The sequence below is a fragment of the Calonectris borealis genome, chromosome 1, assembly GCF_964195595.1.
Source record: "Calonectris borealis chromosome 1, bCalBor7.hap1.2, whole genome shotgun sequence".
In the NCBI taxonomy this organism is placed as follows: Eukaryota; Metazoa; Chordata; class Aves; order Procellariiformes; family Procellariidae; genus Calonectris; species Calonectris borealis.
The window spans coordinates 107,862,963-107,889,981 of record NC_134312.1 but is presented as its reverse complement, the minus strand read 5'-3'; the positions used below and the strand labels follow the sequence as shown (position 1 = coordinate 107,889,981).

Here is a 27,019-nt window from a genome sequence, read left to right as displayed (position 1 = left end):
AGTGAAAGTTTGGAAACATGTAATGACTTAATGTCATGTATGCTCTAAGAAAATAAAAAAGAAAACTGTTCATTTTCTTCAATTATACCAACAAATTTGGTTCCAGACATCTGGGCCACATTATTACTATCTGAGTATTTTGAAACTAGTGAATATTGCATCTCCCTCATCACTTACCAGATCTGAAAAAAACTTTGCCGTCAAGTCTGAATACTCATTTAAACATCTTTATATTTCATTATTTCCTAAGCAGCTAAAGGTGAATGGCATTACCATTACCTTGTTAGCATTACTTGATATGCTTTGGAGTTCATATTTAAACCTTAGTACTCTCTTGTTTTAAAAACAATACTATAAAGGGTGTTTAAATCGGGTTGTTAAGCTATTCAGTAATTCTTATGGATGCCATATATAGCTCTTCTCATTAAAATAATGCTTTCATGTGTGTGCCTGGCCTGGCAGATATCAGCCCACCAGCACAAGGTGTGGATCACAGGCAAGTCCAGAAAGAACTGGGAGATGTCATTGTACGACTGCATAATCCTGTTGTGCTGACACCCACAACGGTTCAAGTCACCTGGACGGTAAGGCTGTTATTATTACCTTAATAGTAGTTTAATTTTGCCTATTTATCTCTACATTTTTTTACTACCTTGAAAAGCTCCGGTCTTGACTTCAAGCATTATATAGGCATATATATGTGTAATGAAATGGTCTTTTTAGTTTCCCTTTCAAGTCAGGCAGATTCAGAGTCTTCAGTGTTCAGCTCAAAGCAAGCTAGCTGTCTGACTAGAAAAATATAAAAATGAATATGCTTGACACCATAGTCTAAAGGATAATTGATCTGTGGACTCATTACTGTGCATGTCAAAAAACAATCAAAGTTAAATATCAACATGAAATTGCTGTATGAAAAAGCACTTTCCACTTCAAGGCATAGGGACCTCTGACAATACCCTCTTATTTGGTGACCCTAAAATGCAAAAATAGCTTTTCTATAGGGCACTTCTAGTGAGGTCAGAAGCACGTGGTGCTGATGCCTGATCCGCTATCTAGCATCAGGTTTTCTAGCATAAGACTTACCCGCAATCAGTGGATATCCTTTCATTATAGAAGACCAGAATCTTTTTGGCAGTACTTAACAACATTTCTATTTGAGGGGTCAAACTACTGGGTAGAATTTCTGATATAGTATTTGGCTTTCAAAATGCTATGTTTCCCTTCCTGAGGCTTAAAGGAAAGGATTTGTAACTGTAGAAGGAGAGAGAGAGTTCCTAGGGTGCTCCACACCAGAAAAGAGTGCTTTGCTCTTGGGGCATCTGCCTCAGAGGAAGGAGAGACACGGGTGGAACAGTGAGAGAAATAGTACTGCACTGCACGTCACCGAAACAGTTGTATTATATAGGATGAATTCTGCAAAAGGGGTATTCACAAGACTCAGGGTTTTTCTTCTACATGTAATATTGCTAAGAGGTTAATGTGTACAGGGGATTATACAACAGGAGATAAGAAGTGTGGTGATAGATTGTGTATTACAAGGATTACTGTTGGTTTTGCCCAACTCGGCCATATTTACGGGGCTTATGCACCATCCTTGTTCTGACAGATTTCAATGGTCAGGGGGCAGATTAGAATAAATAGAGTAACCCACAAATTTGGCTTTCTTAGAAGATTATTTAGAAAATGTGTCATTGCATTTTGCCATTGATGATTTCCACACGCAGCTTGCCTTTCTAAAATTGCTGCCTGTTTCAGCTACCTAACTCCAGGACAGGTTGACTAACCTTTCTAGCAAACTCTTTTGCCTAAGCAGACATTTGCCCAAGCAGATGGGTCAGTAGTTTAGAAACTTTGGATGTTAGCAGCCAGTAATTGTAAACCTGATTCACATCTCCGTCATGTCCTTTCTTGGGTGTCACAGCTATCAGAAATCCAGTTTCATAGGCTTGCCCTTTCTTTAGCATATACTATAAAAGGAAGCCCCAATATAAACAGAATTCAGTTTTATGCAATGTAAACAATGTCATTATATTATAATGAAATATATATTTTTTTGTGTGTGTGTATATATGGGGGGGGTGTTGTCTGTCTGTCTGTCTATCTATCTATCTAAAAGAGTCTCTTGGTGCCCCTACTAAACAAGTAATGAGTGAAGAAAACATGGTAAGGTGAAGGTAAATTGTTAGGGATGCTATGGATATCAGCTTATTGGGAAGATCTCTCAAAGCAGTGACCCTATGCCACCTGACAAGCATACAGGCCTCTGTAGAGATGTTTCAGAATTGCCCAAGGGAAGAAAGACACAAAAAAAGATCTCTGGAACAGCTAATTAGAAACTTTACAGCAACCAGAACAAAACCAATTAATTAACCATAGTCTCTAGGAAAAAAGCCACTCTATCCAGAGAATAAAGTCCACACTATTAATATAAAATGGTTAGATAGTGTAGCTGTTGTACAAAAGGACAGAAGTGCCATGAGAGTCATAAGACTCTTTGTGTTGACTTTCTGCAATTCAAAGAGTGAATGCCAAGGAACGTCCTTGATTACTGAGTTTCTGGCATCCTGACTCCCAGCAAAGCAACACCCATTTCTCCCTGCTTTCTGAAATTGTTTTGGTTTTACTTTCTCTTTTTTTTTTTTTTCAAATTTGAGTTTAAAAATTCAGGAATAGTTCTCTGCTACTGTGTTGCAATTTCAAAACATACACATACATATACACACGTATTTTGTGTGTTTTAAAAGAAGGTCAGGCTTACAAAGTCAGTGTTAAAAAAAGAAGAGGAATGTCAGCATTTAGGTTTTCACTGTCACTAAAATTTATTCCTCTTGTGCATAAGTATTAAAGTGTACCTGTAATTATCTGGTCACATACAGGATCTCTTCTTCATGGAGCTATTCAACCTTTCTTTTTATCTTCTTTATTCACTGTGTAGTGCCAGGTCTTATTAAATTCATACGACTGAAACCTTGCATTGAATAAAAAATTATTAGTTTGTTTCACATGCTTGCTTATCTGTCATGCTCTCAACCGTAACATTTGGGTGCTTCGCAAATAATACTGAATTTAACATCACAATGATAAAAATGTGCCATTATCCTAACTTTACACATAGAGAGGTGAGGTGCAGAGATATTTATTGCTGATGAGACTTACAGAATCAGATATGCCCACTGTTATCAAACGGCTAATTTTAAACCTTGGGCCTGATTTATTTTTACTTTTATCAAAACATTGTGCATTGCAATAGTGTATGGTGTACTCCAAGCGCTTTTTTAGCTGACATCAACTATAGTTCTAGCCTCACTGGGCATTAAACTGAGAGTTTCATTAGTGGCCAAATGTGAAAATTTTCCTAGCATTATAAAGGAGCCCTGTGGCACAAGCAGGAATAAAAATCAGTTCTTCAATATGGCAAAAGAATTGTTGCATTGAAATCCTGACCGGAGCCTCCTTCTAGGAGGCTACCAGGCAGAAGGATAATTTATTTACTTCTGTCTTTTCATTTGACATTGATTTGAAATGAATGTACTTCACAGGAAGCTTCAAGAATCAAGTCCTTTAGACACTCTTCCAGTGTATTGTCACCTTTTGTCTTGTTCCTGTAGGATAGATAAATGCTAGTGCTGTTTGAATTTCCAGAGATTGCTGTGAGTCTGTACTAGTGAGTTCAGCACAGTGTGTAAGGTATTCTGCCCAGATGAAGAATGGCTGTGGGTATTGATGTGGGAGTGGAGTATTTCTTAGGATCTTTTGGGGTAGAAATTTACATACTACAGAGCATATTGCAAAATGTCTTTAGGGTGCAGATTAGCAGGTTTGCCTGAAAGGAGCTTATATTTGCAGCATAAGCTGCATTATGAGTTTCTTGCCACCTTTTTAACAACCTAATAGCCTAACCGAATGATCTAACAGCCATTGAACCTCTCTCGGGTTCAGCTGCACTATGTGCAGATTTGAATACACAGGGAAAATGAGTTTCCTGTTCTGCAGAAATGGAGAGCTGTCGTCAGTTTTGTAGATACCTCCCGCGCTACGTATTCATCGCAAAAGAGTGAGAAGGAGCATGCAGGACCAATTATGCTTGTAGGTCGCCTTAAAGTATTAGGTCAGTGCTGAGCAGAACCTACCCAGTAATTGCTCTCTTCTGTCTTTTAAAGGAGCATCTGCATTTTCTGCCATCTGTCTTTTGAGGGAGAAAGTGTATCTTTAGATCAGCAACTGTTGCAGCTCTTTTGAGTGGATGTCACTGCTGCTTGTACAAATTCAAGAGTAGTTAAGAGTCTCACAGGAAGACTAGAAATATTCTCTGATCCCAGTATTCAGCACAGAGAGCTCCTGCAATCTCTGTAATAATGCTAAGTACTTTGTATGAGGAAGTGGCAATCATTTACAAAAAAAAGAGGAAAGAGAATACCTGGAAATGATTACATTCTTTCATCAAATCGTGGTGCATATTTCTGCAACTCTGCCTATATGTGAACGTGTACCAAACCTATAGAGTTGTTTGCTGCTTAGCACAGCTGAATGCAGTTCTTTAATGCTAAGCATATTTTTAGTGGCCCGCTGTTGGCGTGACACGTAATTACCACAATACAAATGGAGGAAACGATGAAGTCACAGGCTTTGTATTATATATGAGACTGTGTGTGCATGTATATATAGACATATACACATATGTATGTATATGTGTATACATACATATACATGTACACACATATATGTGTGCGTGTATGTATATGTGAAATATACCTGTCCTATACCTCACAAATAACTCTGGTTAATCCATGTAATTATCCAAGAGTAATTTTTTACTAATCAGAAAACTCCAAACAAAACAAAAATTCCACCTTTCTCAATAAATGAAGTGCCCTTTGAGTGGTTTCCCAACATTTTGACCATATGAAAGGCCCTGTTCATTCAGACTAGCTTTACGTGGGTGTGAGAGATGGCTTCATATCCTCTCCTTGATATTGAATGCAACTGGACGTTTATAGAAAACATTAAAAACGCACAGTATTTTCTTTCGTAAGTACCCTCCCAGACCCTGAACAATGGAATCACTGTCAATAACCTGAAATTTGGGCAGATCAGTCAGCCCTGTTGTAATCAAACTTCTAATTGAAAGCTCTGTGAAACTTGTGTGAGCCCCAGATCAAGCTAGTTTATAGCACCCGTATACATGACAGCCTTGTTGTACTACTGTGTTCTGTTTTCATATTCCTTGTATTGTTTAGTCTTTTAGGTTAGGAACTTAGAAGTCTAGGAGGAAAAGAGGTGTATGAATAATTTATATATTACCCATATGTAAGCAAATACGAAAGTGTCATGGACTCAAAATTAGTAAACTATAGGTACACCATAGGGGTCCAGTTTTTCTCAGTGAGTTGATGGGTGCATTTGTGTTTGTCCCATGCCGTACAAAACAGTTTCCATACCGTTTTGTAGCAACACACTGTTACTGTTCAGCCTAGTCAATTCTGAATTTTCAGATGTTCTCCACTAGGCAGCAGTCAGTAGAACTTAAAAGCACAGCAAAGACAAAATGGAAAGTTCTAACAAAGTTATGCCGTCTTTCAGCATAGCTTCCAACTCAGAAGTTAGGCAGGAATCAAACTCATTGTTTGATTATTAAACATCATAGCCTTATATTGTAATTTAGGTAGAGAACCTGTATTACAAAGTGCATGAAAACATTATTCTTGCTGAATTTTGTAGTAAACATGAGGTTCATAAAGTCTTTATGTCCGTAAAACATTTAGTTAATGAAAGTCAAACATGGATAAAAACAATTTACTCTGATTTACAGACTCTCTTCATCTGGAAACAGCTGCTTAATGTTCTTCTTAAAAACACAGCTTGATTCTTTCGGTATTAACAAGCTATTATTGTGAGTTATATCCCTCTTTCAGTGCATAAATTCACTTAAAGTGAATGTAGAGAAGTTTATAAAATGCAAGCTTAATGTTGTTGTAACATATGTTGCAAGGTTTTTAACAGTGACAGTTTTGATGAAAGACATTTCTGCTTTGCTCTCATAAATAAAGTGTTCTTCTTGCTGGCCCTGCTTTTTAATGTCTAAGAATGTGTGTCCCCTCTGAATGCCTCAGTAAACTGTAACAAGATTATAGGAGAAGTGTAATAGACCCTGGTTTGTGTTTTCGGCCTTAAATTCATTTATTCTTAAGAGAAGTCAGACAAATGTATCTCTCAGTCTGAAATAGCTTTGAGCTAGAAAATTGTCAAAAACAGAAAAGAAATCCTACTTGTTGAATCTTAGTTATAAACCAGAGATTTACCAAACAGCTAGTTATATAGTCTTGTTATTTGTGCTGCACTTTCTTTGGCTCTTTATTTGATGGCTACAGAAGCAGCTGGGTTTGGTTTGGTTTTATGCATCAAATTGTTTTGACTGTTTTTTCAGGCACAATTCATGCAAACTTCATAACAGCTTGAATCATTATTTTGTGCCTTTTTTTTGCCAGGAGAAAAAATGCATGCAAGCTCTCCAAGATAAAACACGTTTTAAGTTTTTCCTTCAAAAAAAATCCTATTTATAGCTATGATAGGTTAGAATTGTTAAACCTCTATGTATGGTCCGATCTTGAATTGTGCTGGCCTAGCAACATATGAAATATAAACTAAAAACAACATTCCGTCTCCATCTGATGGCCTGAGAGCATCACAACCCCAAGATGCAAAGAGACTGCTTAGACTGTTAATCGCAAGAAACAGCACATGTCCTTGGAAGTTGTTTTCTCTGCATCTGTCTTATGTTTATTTTACTTTCCCGAGCATCTCATGAAAAGATGAGCTGTGAGCCAAGTAATGGACTAACTGAAAGCATGTAGGGTATCTTCAAAGACTTGTCCTTTTCTGAAAAGAATTTGTTTTTCTTTTCTTCTCGTATTTCAGCACATCAGTAGCCAAGATGTGCTTAATAAGTTTACATGCAGTAAGCATTATGCCAAAGTTCTCTTCATGATTTGTTGCAGGGGTGGGGCCTTCTTTTATGATTTAAGGTGGTATTTGTCATGATATATAGAGCTGGAGAAAGTAAAATAGAAAGAAATGTTCTATAACAAGTAATGTGAGAAAAATGTTCTTTATAGACACTTAACAGTGACTTACAAACAGGCAGTTTGATTTTTAAATTCAGCATCTTAACTGTTAATTTTCTCTTTTTCATGAGGACAAAAGTATTCTAGGCAAATGTTTTCTTTTTATAACTTTTGTTACTTTAATATGTTTATTGACATATTATTTAATGCCATTTCTAGGTTGACCGCCAATCCCAGTTTATTCAGGGCTACCGAGTAATGTATCGCCAAACGTCTGGCCTCCCTTCTCCAGCTGTATGGCAGAATTTGGAGGTTAAAGTCCCAACTGAGCGCAGTGCTGTCCTCGTCAGCTTGAAAAAGGGGGTCACTTACGAAATTAAAGTTCGCCCTTATTTCAATGAATTCCAAGGAATGGACAGTGAATCAAAGTCTGCTCGTACCACAGAGGAAGGTTAGTAAAATGGTCAGAAAAGCAACAGGCTTCCATGTCTAGCACTGAAGGTGAAATCAAGAGTGATCATTTTGGTTATTGTGTGTATGCATATGTTCAGCTCTATTTCTTCCACATGATTTCTGTTTGTTAGATATAGGGTTGGCATTAGAATTCATTATAATATTCAGTTTTGTGCTGTAAGTATTCCATGAGAAAGCACTGGGCCAGTCCTATATTCTTCTGGCTGATAGGTCCTTCTAATATACAGGTGGCTTTGGGTCTTCGAAAAAGTGTGCACTGCAGCCGTTCTTTCACAGCCAGTGTTGCTGCAATAAAAGACTTTGGTCTGCACTTTGAAAATAAAACAAATAAATGAAACCTTTTACAGATGAGTGTTTGATATTAAGCACATCTTTCTGAATGGGTAATAATGTAGATGAACTGTTTGGTTGGGAAATGGGGACTAGTGAAGGACAGATATTTAACTAGTCTGAAGGAACTCCAGTCTCGAGGGCCTGCCACTTTATTGTTTCTGTTAGCACACCATTCATGAAACTGCCCTATTTAGTCCTTCGGAGGATTTCCTTAAGTACCTTTCAAGCCTCTGTGAAACACGCAGGATGCAGACATAGTAAACAGTTTACACTACTGAAATGCACAAGCATTTATATCTATAGCATGTAGCGTGGTATATAGTTTTCCTAAAACGTATGCACTCCAGGACTGCTTTTTTTTGAAAAGTAAACGGACTGAGGTGAGATATAAGTAAGTTTTATCTTTTTCTCTTAGAAATGTACAAAGAAAATGATCTTTCTACCTCTCTCATGCAACCTTTGCCTGGAGAATCTCTCCTGTAAAAGTAGAAGGATGATCGTAACAATAAGGGTTCATCTTCTCTGTTTCATTGATTTCTTTCAAAGCAAGGGAAAGAAATACTGGTGAAGTTTCAAAATGCTCATATGGTTTTGGTGGGTTTTGAGTACACTCTTTCCTTCCTATTGAAGATGCATCTTAATCATTTACACTAATCTCCTGAGGTTTAATTTAGTGCTGATTGCCAACTATACTTTTTAATTCTAGAACGGACTCGCTTATTACTCACTTTTCTCTTTGATTTGTTATGATTATTGCCCAACAAGTAAGTAATCCTGAAGATAACTTGGTTGTCATTCGTACTTTATAGATGAGGAAATTCAGTGTTAACATGTAGAAGAGCGTGTAGGAGGGCATTGTTCAAGTCTGATTTAGATTTGAGACTTTATGGTTCCATTGCTTTGTTCAGACTATAAAGCCTAAAGCAGTCGGCAAAGAATATCTTTGCAGTCTGAATAAAGCTTTTAAAAAAAAAAAAAAAAGGAAAATTGAAAAAGCTTTCTACAGGTGAAACTGCTTTTCTAGAGTTAAAATGTAGGATTTTGTCCCCTCACTAGCAGATTTTCTTCCTGTCCAATTTCAATTGATTTTTGTTGTTTATTTAGTTCATCTAACTGTTTCTTGCTAAAGGTAAATTAAGAACTACTGAAAAAGAGAGAAGATTTTGTACCTTCTGTCTATTTCCATAAAATACTCGAGGAATGACATTTTCTTTTATAAACCTCAGCTCCCAGCAGAGCCTGTCAGGTAATTTCCTACTTTAAAGACCACGTTGTTCATGTGGAATGACTTTCCACATAGTGAAGATTTTAAAAACTTTTCTTGCCTACAGATATGTATAACTCTCAGCCTAGGATCCACTTTGTAGTTTAATATCACCTTCAAGGAGTCTGTTTACAAGTATATCTCTCAAAAAAACATCAGCCTATAACATGAAATATTATCATCAGACAAATGTCAGCCCCCGTAAATAATTCTTCCTCTTGCTTGGGTGATAAAGTTGTGTACTTCCATGAGAAAATTAAGACATTCAGACGATGCAGTTCTACGGATATTTCCTTTAATTCCTCACATTATCTTTGTAATTATATTGGTGTTCATTTATTTCAAAAATAACATCAACTAAATGTTTAATGACAATGGTTTGCTTCTCATCCAATGAAGAAAGATAGCAGTCTATTTAAAGGTATCCCACTTGCTGTGTCGCCTGTGATTTCATTTCGAAAATGAGCTTTTTTAGACTTGACTTTTAAAAAATGTCAGCCATACTATTTTTATAAAAATAATTTGGAAGAGTGATACATGCGTGGGAAGTTTTTTGCGACATCAAAACAAATAACCCTGGTAAAGGTAAAGTACGACCAAAAGGTAGTAGCAGCTTTCTGCTGGATTGAATTTTGCATGCAATGTTACTTCTGAGGCCTACCTCCAAAAATCAATTTTGCTGCAGTTAGACTTTTCCTCTAGATCAGACATTTGTCACAGTTCAGTATCCATCCATCTCCTGCCTCTTTGGCCTTGTGAAGGTAACAAATGGAATTCTGTTTGGCTGCGTCTGGAAAAGATGAGCAGCGATTTGGGTTCTTTCATATCTGTAAGAAGAAGCTGAGCACTGGAATAATTGACCTGTCAAGAAGCAGGCAAGGTGTTCTCCACAAGCCAGCAGCAAGGGAAATGAGAAAACGGTTTTAAAAATGTTATTTTTCAATGTGGTCTATTTAATAACTGCAGCAGTGTCAGACAAGTGGCTTAATTTATATCATGGTGCCAGCTAACAGAGTGATATTATCAGAGAGAGGAAGCAGAACTGTTATATACATATATGTGTATACACGTACGAAAAGGAGCTAAATAAAATATTTTATTTTCTAATTTTCACTATTCTTTCACACTTGCTCTAAAGATAGATGATTTTTTTCAATTACATCCACTGTTTAAATCTCTTTTGGAATAACTTTGTGGAGTACTATTTGTTCTGCATATTGTTTGTCACCACAAAAATATGGCAGTCGGTAATGGAAGTCTCCTTCGTTTTTATCAGCTGCTGTCTGTCAATTGCTTCTTGCCTTAGTGCAGCTCTTAAAATGATACTTTCAGCTGCATTCATCAGCTGCAATTTTAATTTTGCTTCAAATTTACCATATATCCTCCAAAAAAAAAAAAAAGACACACACTGGTAGAATATTAACTAGAGTATTCGTGCAGTTTAAATGAAAAGACAAATGAATACAGTATATTTTTCTTTAAATGTTAGAGTACGGTATTCATTTTACATTTCTTTAGCATTTACTCTCCCCCCGCCCCGTGTTTCCCGGTATGTGTGTATAAGAAATTATATTTCTGAATGCCCTTTGTGTTTGAGGATGAAAGTAAATACATTTCAGCAAGTTGTTCTGTTATACTTAAAACCAAAAATGAGTTATAGAGTGTTAAGCTTTGCCATTTTTATGATTATTATTTTCATGTAAAATGTTGTTCTAATTAATATCGCACATATACATTTATTCATGGTTCTGTTGTTATTGAATAACTTGAAGACTTTTAAAATGCTAATTTTTTTACTGTGTGGCAAATTATTTCACTTGCCATAAAATACACAATGCAACTATTAACTTCACCAGCTTTGCACGATTGCAAGGAGTAGCCCAAGGCCACCTTTCCGTGCTTCACTTGAGCTGGCTAAGAGTCAAATTGCCCACAATACAGCTCCAGTATACTGTTTCTCTGCATCATTCAAGGTCACAAGGCCTCTACCAAGCACTGTTTACTTTGCAGCTGAACCAGCACCTGAAAATGTAGTTGTCAAAATGTGCAGCCTCACAGGACAGTAATACATTTTTTCTCTAAAATATTTTTTTCTGATGTAATCTTGTGCGGTCCCTTTTCCCCACCTCTGATATACCCTAGTTTTAAGTTGTGTGATTCCTGCCACAGGCTACTCCAACTCTTCAGGGTTATCAGGGAAAGGATTTGAGCTCAGCTCCTTGAGCCTGTGCCAGGTCGAGTGCTGAGGAGCATCTGAAGTGGGAACATAGCCAGTCTCAAAGAGGCCACGGGGAACAATAAGGGAATCTGAATTGACTCGGGAAACTTGACTACTGCTGATATCTGTGGCTGGGTTTAGTTGTGTTAAACCTGCCAGACTTTAATATGAAGATGTCAGTGGCTCTTTGCTTTTCCGAGAAGCGTGGTCCAAGGATGTTCATGCAGTTCAGGAGTATCTGTTAAAGATAAGACTAGAGTCCTGTTGCCATAGAGCTTAGCAGTGAAGGAGTCCTCTCTGGATAGGAGTACTCTAGACCAGGGGACTGGAGTCAGGGAGTCGTGACACACGATGTGAGATGCCCCAAACCAGAGGTCTATCTAGATTTGAAATTGAGGCAGCAGGGAGTGATGGATATTTTAGGTTCTGGTACAAGGTCTACTATAAGTCTTCAAAATAAGCTTCCATATTTCATATTAAATGTTTTAAGATCGTATTACAGGCGATGACAAATATGTGGAAGAAAAATTCCATAAGGAGTTATTAAACACAAAGACATCGCCCTGGAACAGAAAGTGTCTAAGCAACAGGCTTCTGTGAATTGGAAAATTGTCCTGGAGAGGTATCACTATATGCTTGCTTTATGAGTTCACACTTTCCTAGCCTCTTTCTATTAGTTTTTTTGAAGACTGGATAGATGGAGTGGGATAAACGGACTAGACGGATCCTAGGACCAGTTCAGTGCAGCTGTTATCAATTTCTTTTTTCCCCAGGGACTATACCTTAATATAATACACTTGACTTTGGTGACTTGGCTTGCCACTGCAGTGGAGTTTCAACACTTGCCTAGAAATAAGGGAGGGGAGAGGAGGAGCTGCAAGAACTTTTAAGTGGCTGAGGAGGGACATATGCCACAGCCCTCTGCCGTGGCAGCTATAGCTATCATGGGAGAGCCCCTGCGTGGAGATGCAGCAGATACTCACAGAGGGGACTTTTCTGCAGCAGAGCTGCTGCACCACTTCCCAAACATGTCCTGAGCCAACAAAAGCACCCTGCTGCTGGTGTAACTGCAAGAGGGGCTTTGCCAACATAGCTCTGATCACTAACAGCGGTGATTTTTTTTTTCACACTTCTAGCCAATCTAGCAGGGCTGGCAAGCAATTGTCTTGTAGATATGGCCTTGATATACAGTGACCAGCCAAACAGCTGTGAATGGTTGAACTGAACAGGACTCTGAAGACAAAGCAATTTGCCAAGGGAAAAGAGGACATAAGTATACATCTGACCTAACTTAGCACCTCCCCATTCACTGACATTTGATGTAAAGCCCTGAACAGTTTAACCCCTTTCCTCCTAGGTGTTGCAAGTTTTTATGTTTAAAACTGTTAAGTTATTGTCTTCCTGGAGAACCAACAAGAAACAAAAAAAGATCCTTAACCGTCTACTGCTCACATTATTATTAAACCATGTGGGGAAAGGAAAATCAAAACACTTTTCAGGCCAGGTGAAGCAGCCTCACATTATGACTTAGTTGATATATTCATAGCTATCCATGCATATTATGGAAAACAAATGCAAGCATGAGAATAATTCCAATGCAAACTTAAGAAATGCTAAATATAAATAAATCAGGAATGATTTGTATTGATTCTCCATTGCCACAAATTTCACATTGTCATTCAGCGCTATGCTTCTCTTCAGAAAGGCATTTTTCAAAATCGTCTGTGCCTAACAAAATGTGCATACCTAGGCCTGCAGGGAGTGTGAACTTTGTATACTGTCTGCTGGCTCTTACACTGTTTCAGCAAAATTCGTGCTCTAGCAAATGGATTAATATCTTGCTTCTGTTTGTTCCCTCTCCTTGGTGTAGCTCCAAGTGCCCCTCCTCAGTCTGTTACTGTCCTGACAGTTGGAAACCACAACAGCACAAGCATCAGCATCTCCTGGGATCCTCCCCCTCCAGATCATCAAAATGGAGTCATCCAGGAATATAAGGTAAAAAGGATGTCTAATGGGAGGGTTGTGTGTTTAAGGAAACAGCCTGCTTGAATTATGGAACAATAGTTCTGTTTATGGATTTAGATTCTGACAGCATCTACAGCTGCCCATATAATTATATGGAGAAAGAGGACTGACTGCTTATGAATTTTTTTTTTTAAAAGCAGTATTACTGTTATATTAAAAGCAAAAATACCATGAGCTAGATCTGGAAGAGAGCTGGAAGTAATTGCCAGCTAGTTTATAGTGCTTCTCTTTCTTGCTTTTCCCTGTTGTGGAATGAGAAGAAGGGGTTTTTTTGTTAAGGGCTTCTGCACTCTCAAGACAGACAGTGAAGTCCCTGTCTTAGAGTGTCTTCAATCTAGCAGAAAAGCTTGCAGGAAGGATACCTTTTCTTTCCCCTGGAAAAATGCTAATCCTAACACTTCAAGGTCAAATTCAAGGACTGTGGGTCTGGGAGAATACAAGACTTCTTCCAAGTACCATCTCTGTCAAGACTCACAATTTAAAGTACTAGGTTATTTGCTCTGAGGAACAGGTTGAACACCACTACTATATCCAAAGTTTGTTATACGAGAGTTGCCTGCATTGGTTGTATTTTCTCCTTCTTTGTTGCTATAATGGCTCAAAGTATCCACTCCTTATATATCATCTTAAATTTTGTCGTAGTTTATAATCCCCACTAAGGTCACTTTGGCACAAGTATATTTTCACAACATGGAAAATGTGCAGTGTGTTATTGGGGTGGAGGACTATAGAGAAAATGATCAGACAAGGTTCAGTATTGTCACAGGCTTGTGACGATGGAACACTTTGTTAAATAACTTTGCTGTGGCTGGCTTGTATACCTAGTGTGAAATTTTTAACTGAAATAGAGCAGGGCAACTTTCTTGACAGTCCCACAAAGGGTGAAAGTGGTGGATGCAGCTTATTTCACACAAAAAGATGTAATTTTTTTTCCCTACTGTGTCTTGAGGGAACACAGCATCAAAAAGGGAGAAAGTGCTTGACTTTTAAATCAACTAATGGTTCAACCTCTTCCAGCTTATCGCTTGGTCAGAGGGATGCAGTAAATGCTCACAATATTTATGTTTAGCATAGCACTTCTTTTGTTTTCTTTTTAGTCAATATCAAGATTTATTAATCGCAGTATTTTATTGATCTCATTTTCATATCAATTAATAATTATCTTTTGGCTTTATTAATCTTGATACTGACTCCAGTATAAGTCAATATTAACCATCAAGGGCTTATAGGCAAATAAGTAAAGCACATTCCTAAAGCACAAAATATGCAGATATGAAACAAAGTGGGCTGATGGTTAATAAAAGCCATGTTCCAGGTGAGTGCTCAGGCCTCTAGGCTGTTTATAAAACCATCTGGAGTCACTACTTATTACATCCCTTCTGTGTTAGGTTAGGTGGCTGCCTGATTAGTGAGCTGGCTACAGTGAATATAGTGCGAAGAGTCTAATACTTCCTTGAGTATAAAATGACTGCTGAGGTTTCACAGTACATTTTCTAACAAATTGAATGTAGATCTGTTGATTCCACTTCAAGCATCAGAGCGCCTGTAAATTCATTTATGAATTAAATGCCTTTAATTAGGGGCATCTCATAGCTGCTGTAACCTAAGACAAGGAATGAAAGAATGAATGCAAGTTTCTCACCTTAATGCGTTCTGGCCTGCAAATTAGATCTACTTGAGCTTAGGAGAATGAGGGTTTCTTTTGCCCTCCAAATCTTCCTCAGCGTTTCACAGAATCATAGGATCATAGAATCATACAGGTTGGAAAAGACCTCTAAGATCATCGTGTCCAACCATCAACCCAACACACCATGCCCACTACACCATGTCCTTAAGGGCCTCATCTACACGTCTTTTAAATACTTCTAGGGATGGTGACTCAACCACTTCCCTGGGCAGCCTGGTCCAAGGCCTGATCACTCCTTCAGTAAAGAAATTTCTCTTAATGTCCAATCTAAACCACCCTTGGCGCAACTTGAGGCCATTTCCTCTCGTCCTATCGCTAGTTACTTGGGAGAAGAGACCAACACCCACCTCGCTACAACCTCCTTTCAGGTAGTTGTAGAGTGCGATGAGGTCTCCCCTCAGCCTCCTCTTCTCCAGGCTAAACAACCCCAGTTCCCTCAGCCGCTCCTCATAAGGCTTGTGCTCCAGGCCCTTCACCAGCTTTGTTGCCCTCCTCTGGACACGCTCCAGCACCTCCATGTCCTTCTTGTAGTGAGGGGCCCAAAACTGAACACAGTATTCGAGGTGCGGCCTCACCAGTGCCGAGTACAGGGGCACGATCACCTCCCTGCTCCTGCTGACCCCACTGTTTCTGATACAGGCCAGGATGCCATTGGCCTTCGTGGCCACCTGAGCACACTGCCGGCTCATGTTCAGCCGGCTGTCAATCAGCACCCCCAGGTCCTTTTCCTCTGGGCAGCTTTCCAGCCACTCTTCCCCAAGCCTGTAGCGTTGCCTGGGGTTGTTGTGGCCAAAGTGCAGGACCCGGCACTTGGCCTTGTTGAACCTCATACAGTTGGCCTCGGCCCATCGATCCAGCCTGTCCAGGTCCCTCTGCAGAGCCTTCCTACCCTCGAGCAGATCAACACTCCCGCCCAACTTGGTGTCATCTGCAAACTTACTGAGGGAGCACTCGATCCCCTCATCCAGATCATTGATAAAGATATTGAACAGGACCGGCCCCAGTACTGAGCCCTGGGGAACACCGCTCGTGACCGGCCGCCAACTGGATTTAACCCCATTGACCACAACTCTCTGGGCTCGGCCGTCCAGCCAGTTTTTACCCAGTGAAGAGTGCACCTGTCTAGGCCGTGAGCCGCCAGCTTCTCTAGGAGAATGCTGTGGGAGACAGTGTCAAAGGCTTTACTGAAGTCCAGGTAGACCACATCCACAGCCTTTCCCTCATCCACTAGGCGGGTCACCTGGTCATAGAAGGAGATCGGGTTGGTCAAGCAGGACCTGCCTTCCATGAACCCGTGCTGGCTGGGCCTGATCCCCTGGTTGTCCCGGACATGGCTCGTGAGCACCCTCAAAACGAACTGCTCCATGATCTTCCCCGGCATCGAGGTCAGGCTGACCAGCCTGTAGTTCCCCGGATCCTCCTTCCAGCCCTTCTTATAGATCGGCGTCACATTGGCAAGCCTCCAGTCGTCCGGGACTTCCCCTGTTAACCAGGACTGCTGGTAAATGATGGAGAGCGGCTTGGCAAGCTCCTCCACCAGCTCCCTCAGTACCCTCGGGTGGATCCCATCTGGCCCCATAGACTTGTGAGCGTCCAGGTGGCGCAGCAGGTCGTTAACTTCTTCCTCTTGGATTATGGGGAGTTTATCCTGCTCACCATCCCTGTCTTCCAGCTCAGGGGGCTGAGTACCCTGAGGATAACTGCTCTGACTTTTAAAGACTGAGGCAAAGAAGGCATGGAGTACCTCAGCCTTTTCCTCATCCTTGGTGGCAACGTACCCCCCCGCATCCAATAGAGGATGGAGATTCTCCTTGGCTCTCCTTTTGTCATTAACATACTTATAAAAGCATTTTTTGTTGTCTCTCACGACAGTGGCCAGGTTGAGTTCTAGCTGGGCTTTTGCCTTTCTAATTTCCTCTCTGCACGACCTAACGCGATCCCTGTACTCTTCTTGAGTTGCCTGCCCCTTCTTCCAAAGGTGATAAACTCCTTTTTTTCCTGAGTCCCAGCCAGAGCTCCCCGTTCAGCCAGGCCAGTCGCCTTCCCCGCCTGTTCTTCTTGCGGCACATGGGGACAGCCTGCTCCTGCGCCTTTAAGACTTCCTTCTTGAAGAACGTCCAGTCTTCCTGGACCCCTTTGGCCTTCAGGATTGTCTCCCAAGGGACCCTCTCGACCAGTGTCCTGAGCAGGCCAAAGTCCGCCCTCTGGAAGTCCATGGTAGCGGTTTTGCTGACCCCCCCTCCTTACTTCACCAAGTATCGAGAATTCTACCATTTCATGGTCGCTAAGCCCAAGCCGGCCTCCGACCACCACATCTCCCACCAGTCCTTCTCTGTTCGTGAACAGCAGGTCAAGCGAGGCATCTCCCCTGGTGGGCTTGCTTACCAGCTGCGTCAGGAAGTTATCCTCCACACACTCCAGGAACCTCCTCGACTGTTTCCTCTCTGAACAAAGAACAAAGATAAGGTGTGATAAAACACTGTGCAGGGTCGAAAATAACGATAAAGAGAGCATTGATGTTGCTTAGACTCATCTGCTATTATAATTATGTAGTGTACATGTGATATCTTTATGCATTGATTTTCCTGAGTGGTAGTAAATGCTTTCTTTAATAATACAGAAGCAGTATATGCAGATAACATTAACTGAAGAAGAAGCCCTAAAACATCTTAGTTTTGAAACTTCTTGGGAAAAGCCTATGGAAAAATGCAAAAGAGAGACATAACACTCTGAAATCATAGACCGTTCTCATCACAAAATGCCAACTGAGATTATAGAGGGTTTTTTCTGTTTAATTAGAGAGTAATTGAGTCAGGAGCTGATATCTGGATTCCTGAACAAAAGCAGCAGTAAAAAGTGAGTTTGTACTTATTCTAATTCAGAAATTTCACATGTCCCTGTTGTGCAGTGAAAGGAAGTTGAAAAGAATTTTGAAAATTGTTTCTTCTTTAGTACTTTAAGAAGTGTTTCAACCTGTGCTTGTATTATTTGGTGTCCTTTTGCTATTCAGTGGGAAATTAAGAATGAAAAAAATGTGAGGGTTTTTAGGAAAGGTTTCATGGTAATCATATTACTGAACAAGATTTAAATTAATGTATAATGCCTCTTTTTCACTTGGATGATTCTGGTCTGTACTTCTAAGAAGTGTAACCGCAGAATTTGCACTCCATGGAGAGCCAGAGTCCAGAGAGGTATTTGCAAGCAGTCTTTGCAGCTGGCTTGGTCCTGTGCTAATCTGGGATAGCTTGCTGAGCTAAATCATCCCAATTCCAGCTACTCCTGGACAGTAACATTGTTAAGAAGTCCAAAATAAATGATTGTCATGTAATACCTTGATATGTCCTATCTATGCGCGATTGTTTATGAGTATGAAGAATTTCATATTTTTTAACACATCAACTTTTGTCCCAGATCTGGTGCCTAGGTAATGAGACTCGATTTCATATCAACAAAACAGTAGATGCTGCCATTCGGTCTGTAGTAATAGGTGGCCTATATCCAGGTATTCAGTACCGCGTGGAAGTTGCTGCAAGCACCAGTGCAGGTGTGGGAGTAAAAAGTGAGCCACAACCCATAATAATTGGTAAGTGATTGTCTGTTTTGTTGTTTTGTTTTGCCTGTTTTGACTTTCAGAAATGCTTTCATAAATCACTTCTGGAAGCATAAAAATCCATGGAGCAAAAGATGAGATTTGAATAGAGCTAGTTACTTAGCTTTTAATGTCCAACTGCCTGCTGACGTTGTGTCTTCTCTTTGCACAGAGTTCTCGCAGCCAATGGAGGGAAATATGGTCCCGAGACCTGTGAGAAAATGCAGATTATCTAGTGAAACTGATTTAATTTTTTTTTATGAATTTACCACTTCTGCAGGTTGATGGATTTATGGAACTAACAGCTTGAGCTCCCTTTTCCTCCTGTTTAGGTGACTGTAATATTGCCTTACTAGTACCGTTGGTGCCTAAGGCACTATTTACAGTTGGTTTTCTGAACATTTGAAGTCAGTGTTTCTCAGGTATCCCAAGCAGACGAGCTTCCTCTGTCAAAGAATAAGTGGCTTCTAGTTCAAATAGAGAGCAAAGGTAGCATTATCATCCCTGCCTTTGAAATGACTGTTTCTTAGTAGTGGTTTCCACGCTGAATTAATTTCCTGACCTGAGGGAAACACAGATTCTGTTTCTTCTGAAATTCTTCTCAAGTATAAAATATAAAGGCAGGAACAGTATGGGAAGGGTAAGAACAGAAGAAGTAACCATATTTAGCAAAACTGAATTGAGCTGTGCAGAGCAGCACCTCTTTTGAGTGCATAACATAGGGATTTTGTGGCTTTTATCTGTATTATCTAATTTAGTTATTACTTAAATGTGCTTTTGTTTGGATTTGGGTCTTTTGTTGTTATTAAATATTTTCTTTCTAGAAAATGTTGACAACACAATGTCCCGAACATGGACTATTCTGTTAAGTGCAGACCTTTAGAAAAGGCTGTCCCCTAAGCATTGCTTAAATGTTTAATGATATTCAGGTTCCCTATGCATCAAAACAGAAATTGGGGTACGTCAGCTTTGAATTTACTGTCACTGGAGAAGGAAGTACAAGAGTGGAGGTGAAGGTAGCACTGGTTTTAGAAAAAGGCAGCCACAGAAATGCCAAAGAAAAGAGGGGAAAAAAGTTTTCTAGAACTGAAAGCAAGAAATTGATTTTTGAAAATGCAAGAAACCTGTCATCTAATAGGCCTGAATTTTGGACCTCTGTGTAAATAACTGATGTTGTGAGACTAGTTTGTCATTGCATTCGCTTTGAGCAGGGCTTCTTTTTCTTATTTCACTAGGCATCCATCTAGCTAGGTACTAAACACACTGGGCTTGTTCCAGCAAAACACTTAAGTGTGTTGCATTTTAAGCACGTGAGTAGCCTTGTGTCACTTAACATGTTGTGAGTTAAAATTGCACCAAAGTGCTTTTCTGGATGATTCCCAGAATGCTCAGCCCTGCATCTGAATACAGCCCTTCATTCTGACTTTTTCCTTACAAAAAATGACTGGTATAATCAAGAGCTAAATGTGGAGAGGTCTCTATTGTTGCAGGAAGGAGGAAAGGGATGTTAGGATGCAAATAAAGTATGAAAGAAAGAAAGAAGGTATTTGGCATTTAAAGTCTTAATTTTCCATCGTTAAACTTAGTGATATATATTTGTTCCTTAAATGATCCCAGAATGTCTGCTACAACAAGTCTGTCTGGTGGCATCTTTACGCAATTAAGAGTCCCTTGCATAAAAAGTAAAGGACAATCTTTTCTGTTTGGGTTGTGTTTCTGTTCTCATTTCTGTTTTTCCTTTTGGGAGCCTAAAGCTGGATGTGATGATTACTTGTATGGTCTGTATCTCCCTTTTCTTTAGATCCCATTTTTCTATTGCTTATGAATTGCTGGCTGTTGTTTCTCAGACTATAAATTTGCTTGATAAAGGTAATAGTGTTTAAGTGATACCATTTCTGGAAAATTTGAGTTGGTACCACTTAATGTTTGACTGAGAATCAAGAACATAAAATAAGAAAATTAATTTTTTAGGTAAATTAAAAAAAAAATTACACGGACTAAAAATGAGCTAATGAATAAACGTCAAAACATCATCACAAATGGGAAAACATTATTGAGTGATTGTATTATAATGGAGTCCTGGTACTTAGCTATACTATTTAACAGCTTGCAAACAGAATGAAAAACTGCAGAAATGCTGAATTATGGAGAGAGCGGGTCAGTGATGCAGAAGAGTTAAGCCATGTTGCTAAACAGTACGACTTTCATTGTTATGAGGTACAGAGTCCAGTGTATAAAAAGAAAGAAGGTGTTATTCTTAAGCATAGGATATGTTCTTCTAAGAAGAAGTTTTTTTCTGAAAATAACTGATTTTCACGGTGGATAATCAACTACTGACTACCCAGACCAATTCTAGATAACCCGTGACAATCCAGAAAGTAAAACCAGTAAAAAAGGAGAATATGGAGCAGTAGGAAGTATAATTATTTCTTTAACTAGAAATTGTGTCACTGTTACAGGAATCCTGTGCCCATACTTCAAGCAGAATGTTGAAAAATTTTATGGAATACTCAAAGAGAATCAAGAATAAAATTTTTATGATCACTATTGATATGCTAAAAAATTTCACTTCTGGAAAACCAGAAATAAAATTGGAGATAACGGCAATGTTGGTTAATGGTATAGCTATTATTTCTCTTCATCAGTTGGCCTGTTCACTCTTAGATTCCGTCATTGGCATAATAATATGAGGAACAGCTGCAAACTTTCACAGTAATAGGTACAATCGAATCTGATGTGTCTAATTAATTTTTGGTCCAACAAATTAGTTTTGTTCTTCATTACTCTCCAATGGGAGGAAGACATTGTATTTCATTATGTTTTTGTCTTCAGGAACAATGGAGCGTTACAGGTCGCACACTTCCCTTGTCTGTGTTCTAATTAGTTGAACTGACAGCATTGTTACAGAAACACCTGCAGTATTTGAAATAGTACACTGGTACCTTGGATGACACATTTATTACTTCTGCTTAAATATTATATAAATAAATACAAAATTAATGCCATTTGTTTCCCCAAACCCCAACGATTATATTAATTTTATCAAACGTCAGTGAGTAACATTCATCTGTATCCATTTATTTTTCAGTCATCAGATTCACAAAGCATATGTTATTTTGACATTTAAATGAATTACTACTTTTGCAGTTGTAATTCCTAGGCACTGAAGGGTAAAAGCAAACAGCCAGACTGCAAACTTTAGAAGGTAATTTGGAGGCAGATTGCTCCTTCCCCTAGAACAGAGGGAGAGCGTAAAGTCTACCGAAAGCTGTCCCCAGGCTCTCTGCAGTTTGCTCTCACATCCCCCATTCTCAAAAGACTGGTTTCTGACCCTGGAGGAGAAAACGGGATCGTCAGACTTTTTGGAGGCTTTAACGGGAAGCAGTTCTTTTCTTGAGTCCAGGAAGCCGGTGTCTCTGAAGCACTTCCCGGCCCGCTCTGCGCCATGGCAGCACAGCTGCCTCCGAAGCAGCGGCCGCCATTACCTGTTTCCTCACCGTCCTGCTGCTTTTACCTCTCCTCCAAAGGGCACAGAAATTAACTGAAAGTTAATGGCAATTAGAGCAACATCAACTCCCATGCTGATTTCTACTAGAAAATCAATTGTGTGCCTGGAAGAGCATGCCGTAGAGTGCCTCTTTCTATTAGATTTACTCTCAGCACTTCCTCTTTCAGCACTATGGATTGGTTCCATGGGCAGAAAAAAGGGGGAAATCCGATAAAGGAGCCACCGCTGCCTCCCTTCTTTTCCTTCTCACAGGTGCTCACTGAGTTTTATTCTCACTTACTGCATCGGGTCTGGAAACCGTCGGGCCTTTGGCAGCGGCAAGACAAAACAGGAAAGCACGGGGAAGGAGAGCTGCAGCTACCAGGCCCTGGCGCTAGTAAAGCTTACCAGCATGGCCAGTATAGACTGGTACATGATACCAGTGCTGGTGCACTGCCTTTTTATACATTAGCAGGCGTAGTCTGTCAGCATCCTTCTGCGGGACCTGTTTTGTTTGCGGGAAGCCTGTTTTGTTTCTTGCACAGAACTACTGAAAGCAAGCCAAGCTCAGCACAGTTTCGGCAGTCTGTGTGCAGAAGCAGACGGTCATCATTGCTAAATATTGACATGGTGCTGAAAGAGAGAAATCACCCAGATCACGAACAGTGTGATAGCAATGTAATGCAGCGCATCGCATTTCTTCCCGAGTAAGTCGGTCCGGCTCCGAACGCAACTTGGGGCCTGAAGCTGTGTCTGGGCTGGGAAAGAGCCAGTGCCCGGGGCCGGGGGCAGGCCGGGCAGGCAGGCACGCTCAGCCCCACGGGCCCTCTGGGGGGGGTCCTCGGTTGCAGCGTGACTGGTGCAAACTCTGGGTCTCCTGCAAAGAGGTGTCCGTGGAAATAAAACTGGAAGTGTCAGACTTCTCGCATCTGCTTTAGCCAACGACCTTGTTTGCTTTAGGCTGAAGGCAGTGTGCTGACACAGGGGCTCTTCTGTTGAAAGAAGTGAGCGGTAAATTTAACCGTTGCTGAATTATAGAAGAGGAATACGTACGTTTTCACAGCAAGGCATAATGCTACAACACTTTTAATGATTTCCTCTGAATGACCATTTTAGTGTTTTATTGCCATATTCTACTACCTTTACGTGTGTGCGATAGGTTCTCATAATTGAGAATCATAGTATTTGCATCTTTTTTGTCTCAGCAGAGTAGCTACTCTTGCAGCTCTTCAGCATGCATACAGGCATCTGCTAATACTGCATAAACATTTCAAGGATTGAGCTGTATCAATGCTTTTACCAGAAATGATGGATAATTCTTTCACCAATTTCAAAACTGCAGATGTGGGCAGTTTATATCAAATGTACATATAATCAATATTTGTATTTTTTCAGAAAAATGTGTTCCACATTTCCTAATTTTAAAACTAACCTTTTTTGACAAGGGAAGATTTGAGGTAGAAAAGTGCTGGCCCTAGAGCTATGTGGTTTAGCATTTCCTGAATTTCCATTCATTTTTTTTTTGAGCATTTGTTTTCAAACCAGACACCAAGCTTTTCCTTTTAGAAAAGTTCCCTTTTAGAGAAAGAGGGGGGAAAAACCAATGGGAGCATCTACTGAAATTTACAGTTTTCTAATATAATATACACAATTTAAGATCCTATATAGTAATTTTTGATACATGTCACTTTAATTGGTATTCCATGTCATAACTATTTCTTACAGGTTGATATTAGGAATTTTTCATGCCTGTTCTAGGTGAAAAAAATAGCATCTGTTGCTGTGATTGTTTAGAGCTTAACTACGCGATTTTCTACTTTATGTCAAAGCTGGTCCACTTAGGATTTGTATGGATTGTTTTCCCCATGAAATAATTGCTGGAAAATGCATCTTTGCCCCAGTTGAAAATACATATATTTTATTTTTTATTTTAAATTTGGAAACTCTAGCATGCAGCAAAAACAAATGAGTTAAGTAAGAATTTTTGGCATGCTGACAGCAACGAGAGAAGGAACTGTCTTTTGATGTAACATATTTTGTATTTGGATTTTTCATTTGGAAAAAGCTACTTATTGATTGCTTGATTTTTTTTTTTTTTGATTGGTTTCCTATGATCCATTTTCTCATGATTGTATTCTGTCTATAATTATGTAAATCAAACCAACAAACATGTATATTGTTAAAAAAAAGGCTCTGGACTGTCATCTGTTAGATTACTTGGGAGAGTGCTGTAGAGCTCTCTTTTCAAATATATGTTTGCAAAATCACAATGGATTATGGATTTACTTTCTAGAAAGGTAATGGTTCTGGAATGGTTTTCAGGTGTGCATTGGTACTCCTTAAAGCTTTCCTACTGTGGATAATTCTTTTGAGGTGCATTACTGTTTTTTTTAATTTTCATTTACAGTACTTGGTTCCTGTTTGTATTACAGAATCCATAATAACAACGCTCTGTTGAATTTCTTTTGTGCAGGAGGTCGTAACGAAGTTGTCATCACTGAAAATAACAACAGCATAACTGAGCAAATCACTGATGTTGTCAAACAGCCTGCCTTTATAGCTGGCATCGGTGGTGCATGTTGGGTAATTCTGATGGGTTTCAGCATCTGGCTGTACTGGCGCAGAAAGAAGAGGAAGGGGCTCAGCAATTATGCTGGTAAGAACAGTAACTATTTATTACCATCTCATCAGGTTCTCTCATAAAGAGAACAGGCGCTGTTAAACCTACTTAAAAAACATGCTGAACTTACAGCAAAGGTGGCCTGGGTGAATTTTGTATGCTTGTTTTAAATGTATGCTGTGAAAATGCTGGTGTATGAGAAGCTTTAAATGCATTGCTCGGTATCACATTTCATCATTATCATAAGACAGTCTTTATTTTTACATCTCCAGTACATCTAGCATAAAAAAGTACAAAGAGGATCAACTGTACCTCTTTCTCCTTGCTCAGAAGGCACTCCGTTAGCAGTCTGGCTCCATTTATGTGCTCAAATGTGAATTAGACTAGACCCTTACAAGGAAGGTTAGAAAGAGTATTTGGTCATCGTCTTCTTCATTCCCATGCATTTCCATGTCTTTGAAGCCATATGCATGGGAAATGAATGGAGGTACTTAATCAGTGACTCCATACCTATAGCTGGAGGAGAAGAGAGTGATGTATTAGACAGAGAAGTGTGGTCAAAATTTACCTATGGCAGAAGCCATAAAAAGTTTTGTCTTGGAGGTAGAACACCTTGGAGTGCCCTCACAGTGTGATCCCTCTTGCACCAAATGCGTTGCTCCAGTTACAAATCAATTCTTGAAAACTACATTTGGAAAAATAAATACATTTGCCAAATGAAAATATTTTCTTCCTCCCCCAACCTGTTTGTTTTGTGTATTATTCTGTGCTTCAGGATTCTTACAGATTTTTAGGAAGTCAGGTGAATTACCACAAAATAGGTCACTCTGAAGCCCAATTTAACACAAAAAAGCTGTTCTTCAGATATTGGGGTAGGTTCTCTTGTAGTGCTTATTAACATTTAAAAAGAGAAAACATTTCCTTTTTGAGCAAGATTTGCAGTTGAGGACGCAGCATATTTAATGTTGACATTATATCACACTAAAGTTGTACTAGTACTCTTCTTTTTAGAAGTTATCATGCGAACACGCGAACCCGAGGACACAGGTTCCCTATGTGGCTGATCATCTCTAACAACTTGCCAAAAACCAACGTTCACTCCCTGCTCACAGCCAAACAGTCCTATGCCTCCTCACCTTGGCGTTAGCCATCATCAGACTCCTCAATGTCCTGACTAGGCTCATTAAACCAGAAGGAAACTATTCTATGTTGGTTTTCAATCCTTCCTGCTGGATTAGTTTTCCACTGGCTTAGTGAAACAAGGCAGCCCAAGAAGAAATCAGACAAGCAGTGGAAGCAGAGGGAGGAGAGACCCTATCAGTGGCTCTTGGACTGACTCGGTTTCTGTGGAACCTCACCTTGCATCACCACGTGGCCTGTATCATTCATAGGTTATGCTTTTTGCTGAGGTGTTCTTTTCTTTCCTTTAGCAGCACTGACTTCTACTCTCTGAGAGGTGGAGTGGTGTTTATTGAGAAACTAGTACATATCACACACACCTACATATGTATTTATATGAAATATCAGTCTAGATCCCAAGATTTTTCATATTAAGAGACAGCTGTACTGTTATTCTTCCTAGGAAACAGTCCTATACATAAACTTTGGACACAAACTAAGACTGCTCTTTTTTTTAAAAGCAGAATTATTAGCCATGTATGTGAGTTGGCATGTTGAGCAGGAGGAGATTGAGAGCAAAGTCTTTTATACCTTAAAATGCATAGCTGTAAATAATTATAACAGTCATTATAAAGTGTGTCTCCTGCAACTCATTCCTTCTCATGATGTTTGCTGCATCTAAGTGTGATGTGAACATTGCATCATGACACAGAATTCCCATCATCAGAATTACGAAATAGTGTATGCTTTCAGCAAGGAAAGTTCGTAACAGATCATGCTTCAAAATTCATCCTAATGTTTACAATTTGGACAACAGCATGTCCACACAGAAAGTCTTTAAATGTGACTGTCAAAATTCACTGCTCACCTTTCCAACCATCATTTCTCATTGGCTGCTGGCTGGTTAGTGCTTTAAGCTCAACTGTTATGTCCTGCTTATGATATTCAACCATAACTGAGTAAATTCCAGAGGAAACTCTTGCCCTGCAATTAGCGCTTATTATCAGGGTGTGTAACTCACAATGTGTTTGCTTTCTTGTTTTGCAGTTCAGTCCTTCACCTTCACCCCTGCAGGTACTGTCCATTAGTCTGTCTCTTACCTCACCAACACGTCATTGCAAACATTAGCTAAGTGTTTATGA

The 27,019-nt window shown here is 39.6% G+C and overlaps 1 protein-coding gene across 1 annotated transcript in view; it reads left to right on the top strand.

The window, feature by feature from the left end:
* The window catches only part of ROBO2 (roundabout guidance receptor 2), a 496,976-nt gene that overhangs the window by 413,685 nt on the left and 56,272 nt on the right, over window positions 1–27,019 (top strand). The window contains exons 14-18 of the mRNA XM_075170325.1: window positions 463–584; window positions 7,281–7,512; window positions 13,221–13,345; window positions 18,474–18,645; window positions 24,612–24,794. Coding sequence (XP_075026426.1) covers window positions 463–584; window positions 7,281–7,512; window positions 13,221–13,345; window positions 18,474–18,645; window positions 24,612–24,794 — 834 coding nt within the window. The remainder of the gene's footprint in view (window positions 1–462; window positions 585–7,280; window positions 7,513–13,220; window positions 13,346–18,473; window positions 18,646–24,611; window positions 24,795–27,019) is intronic.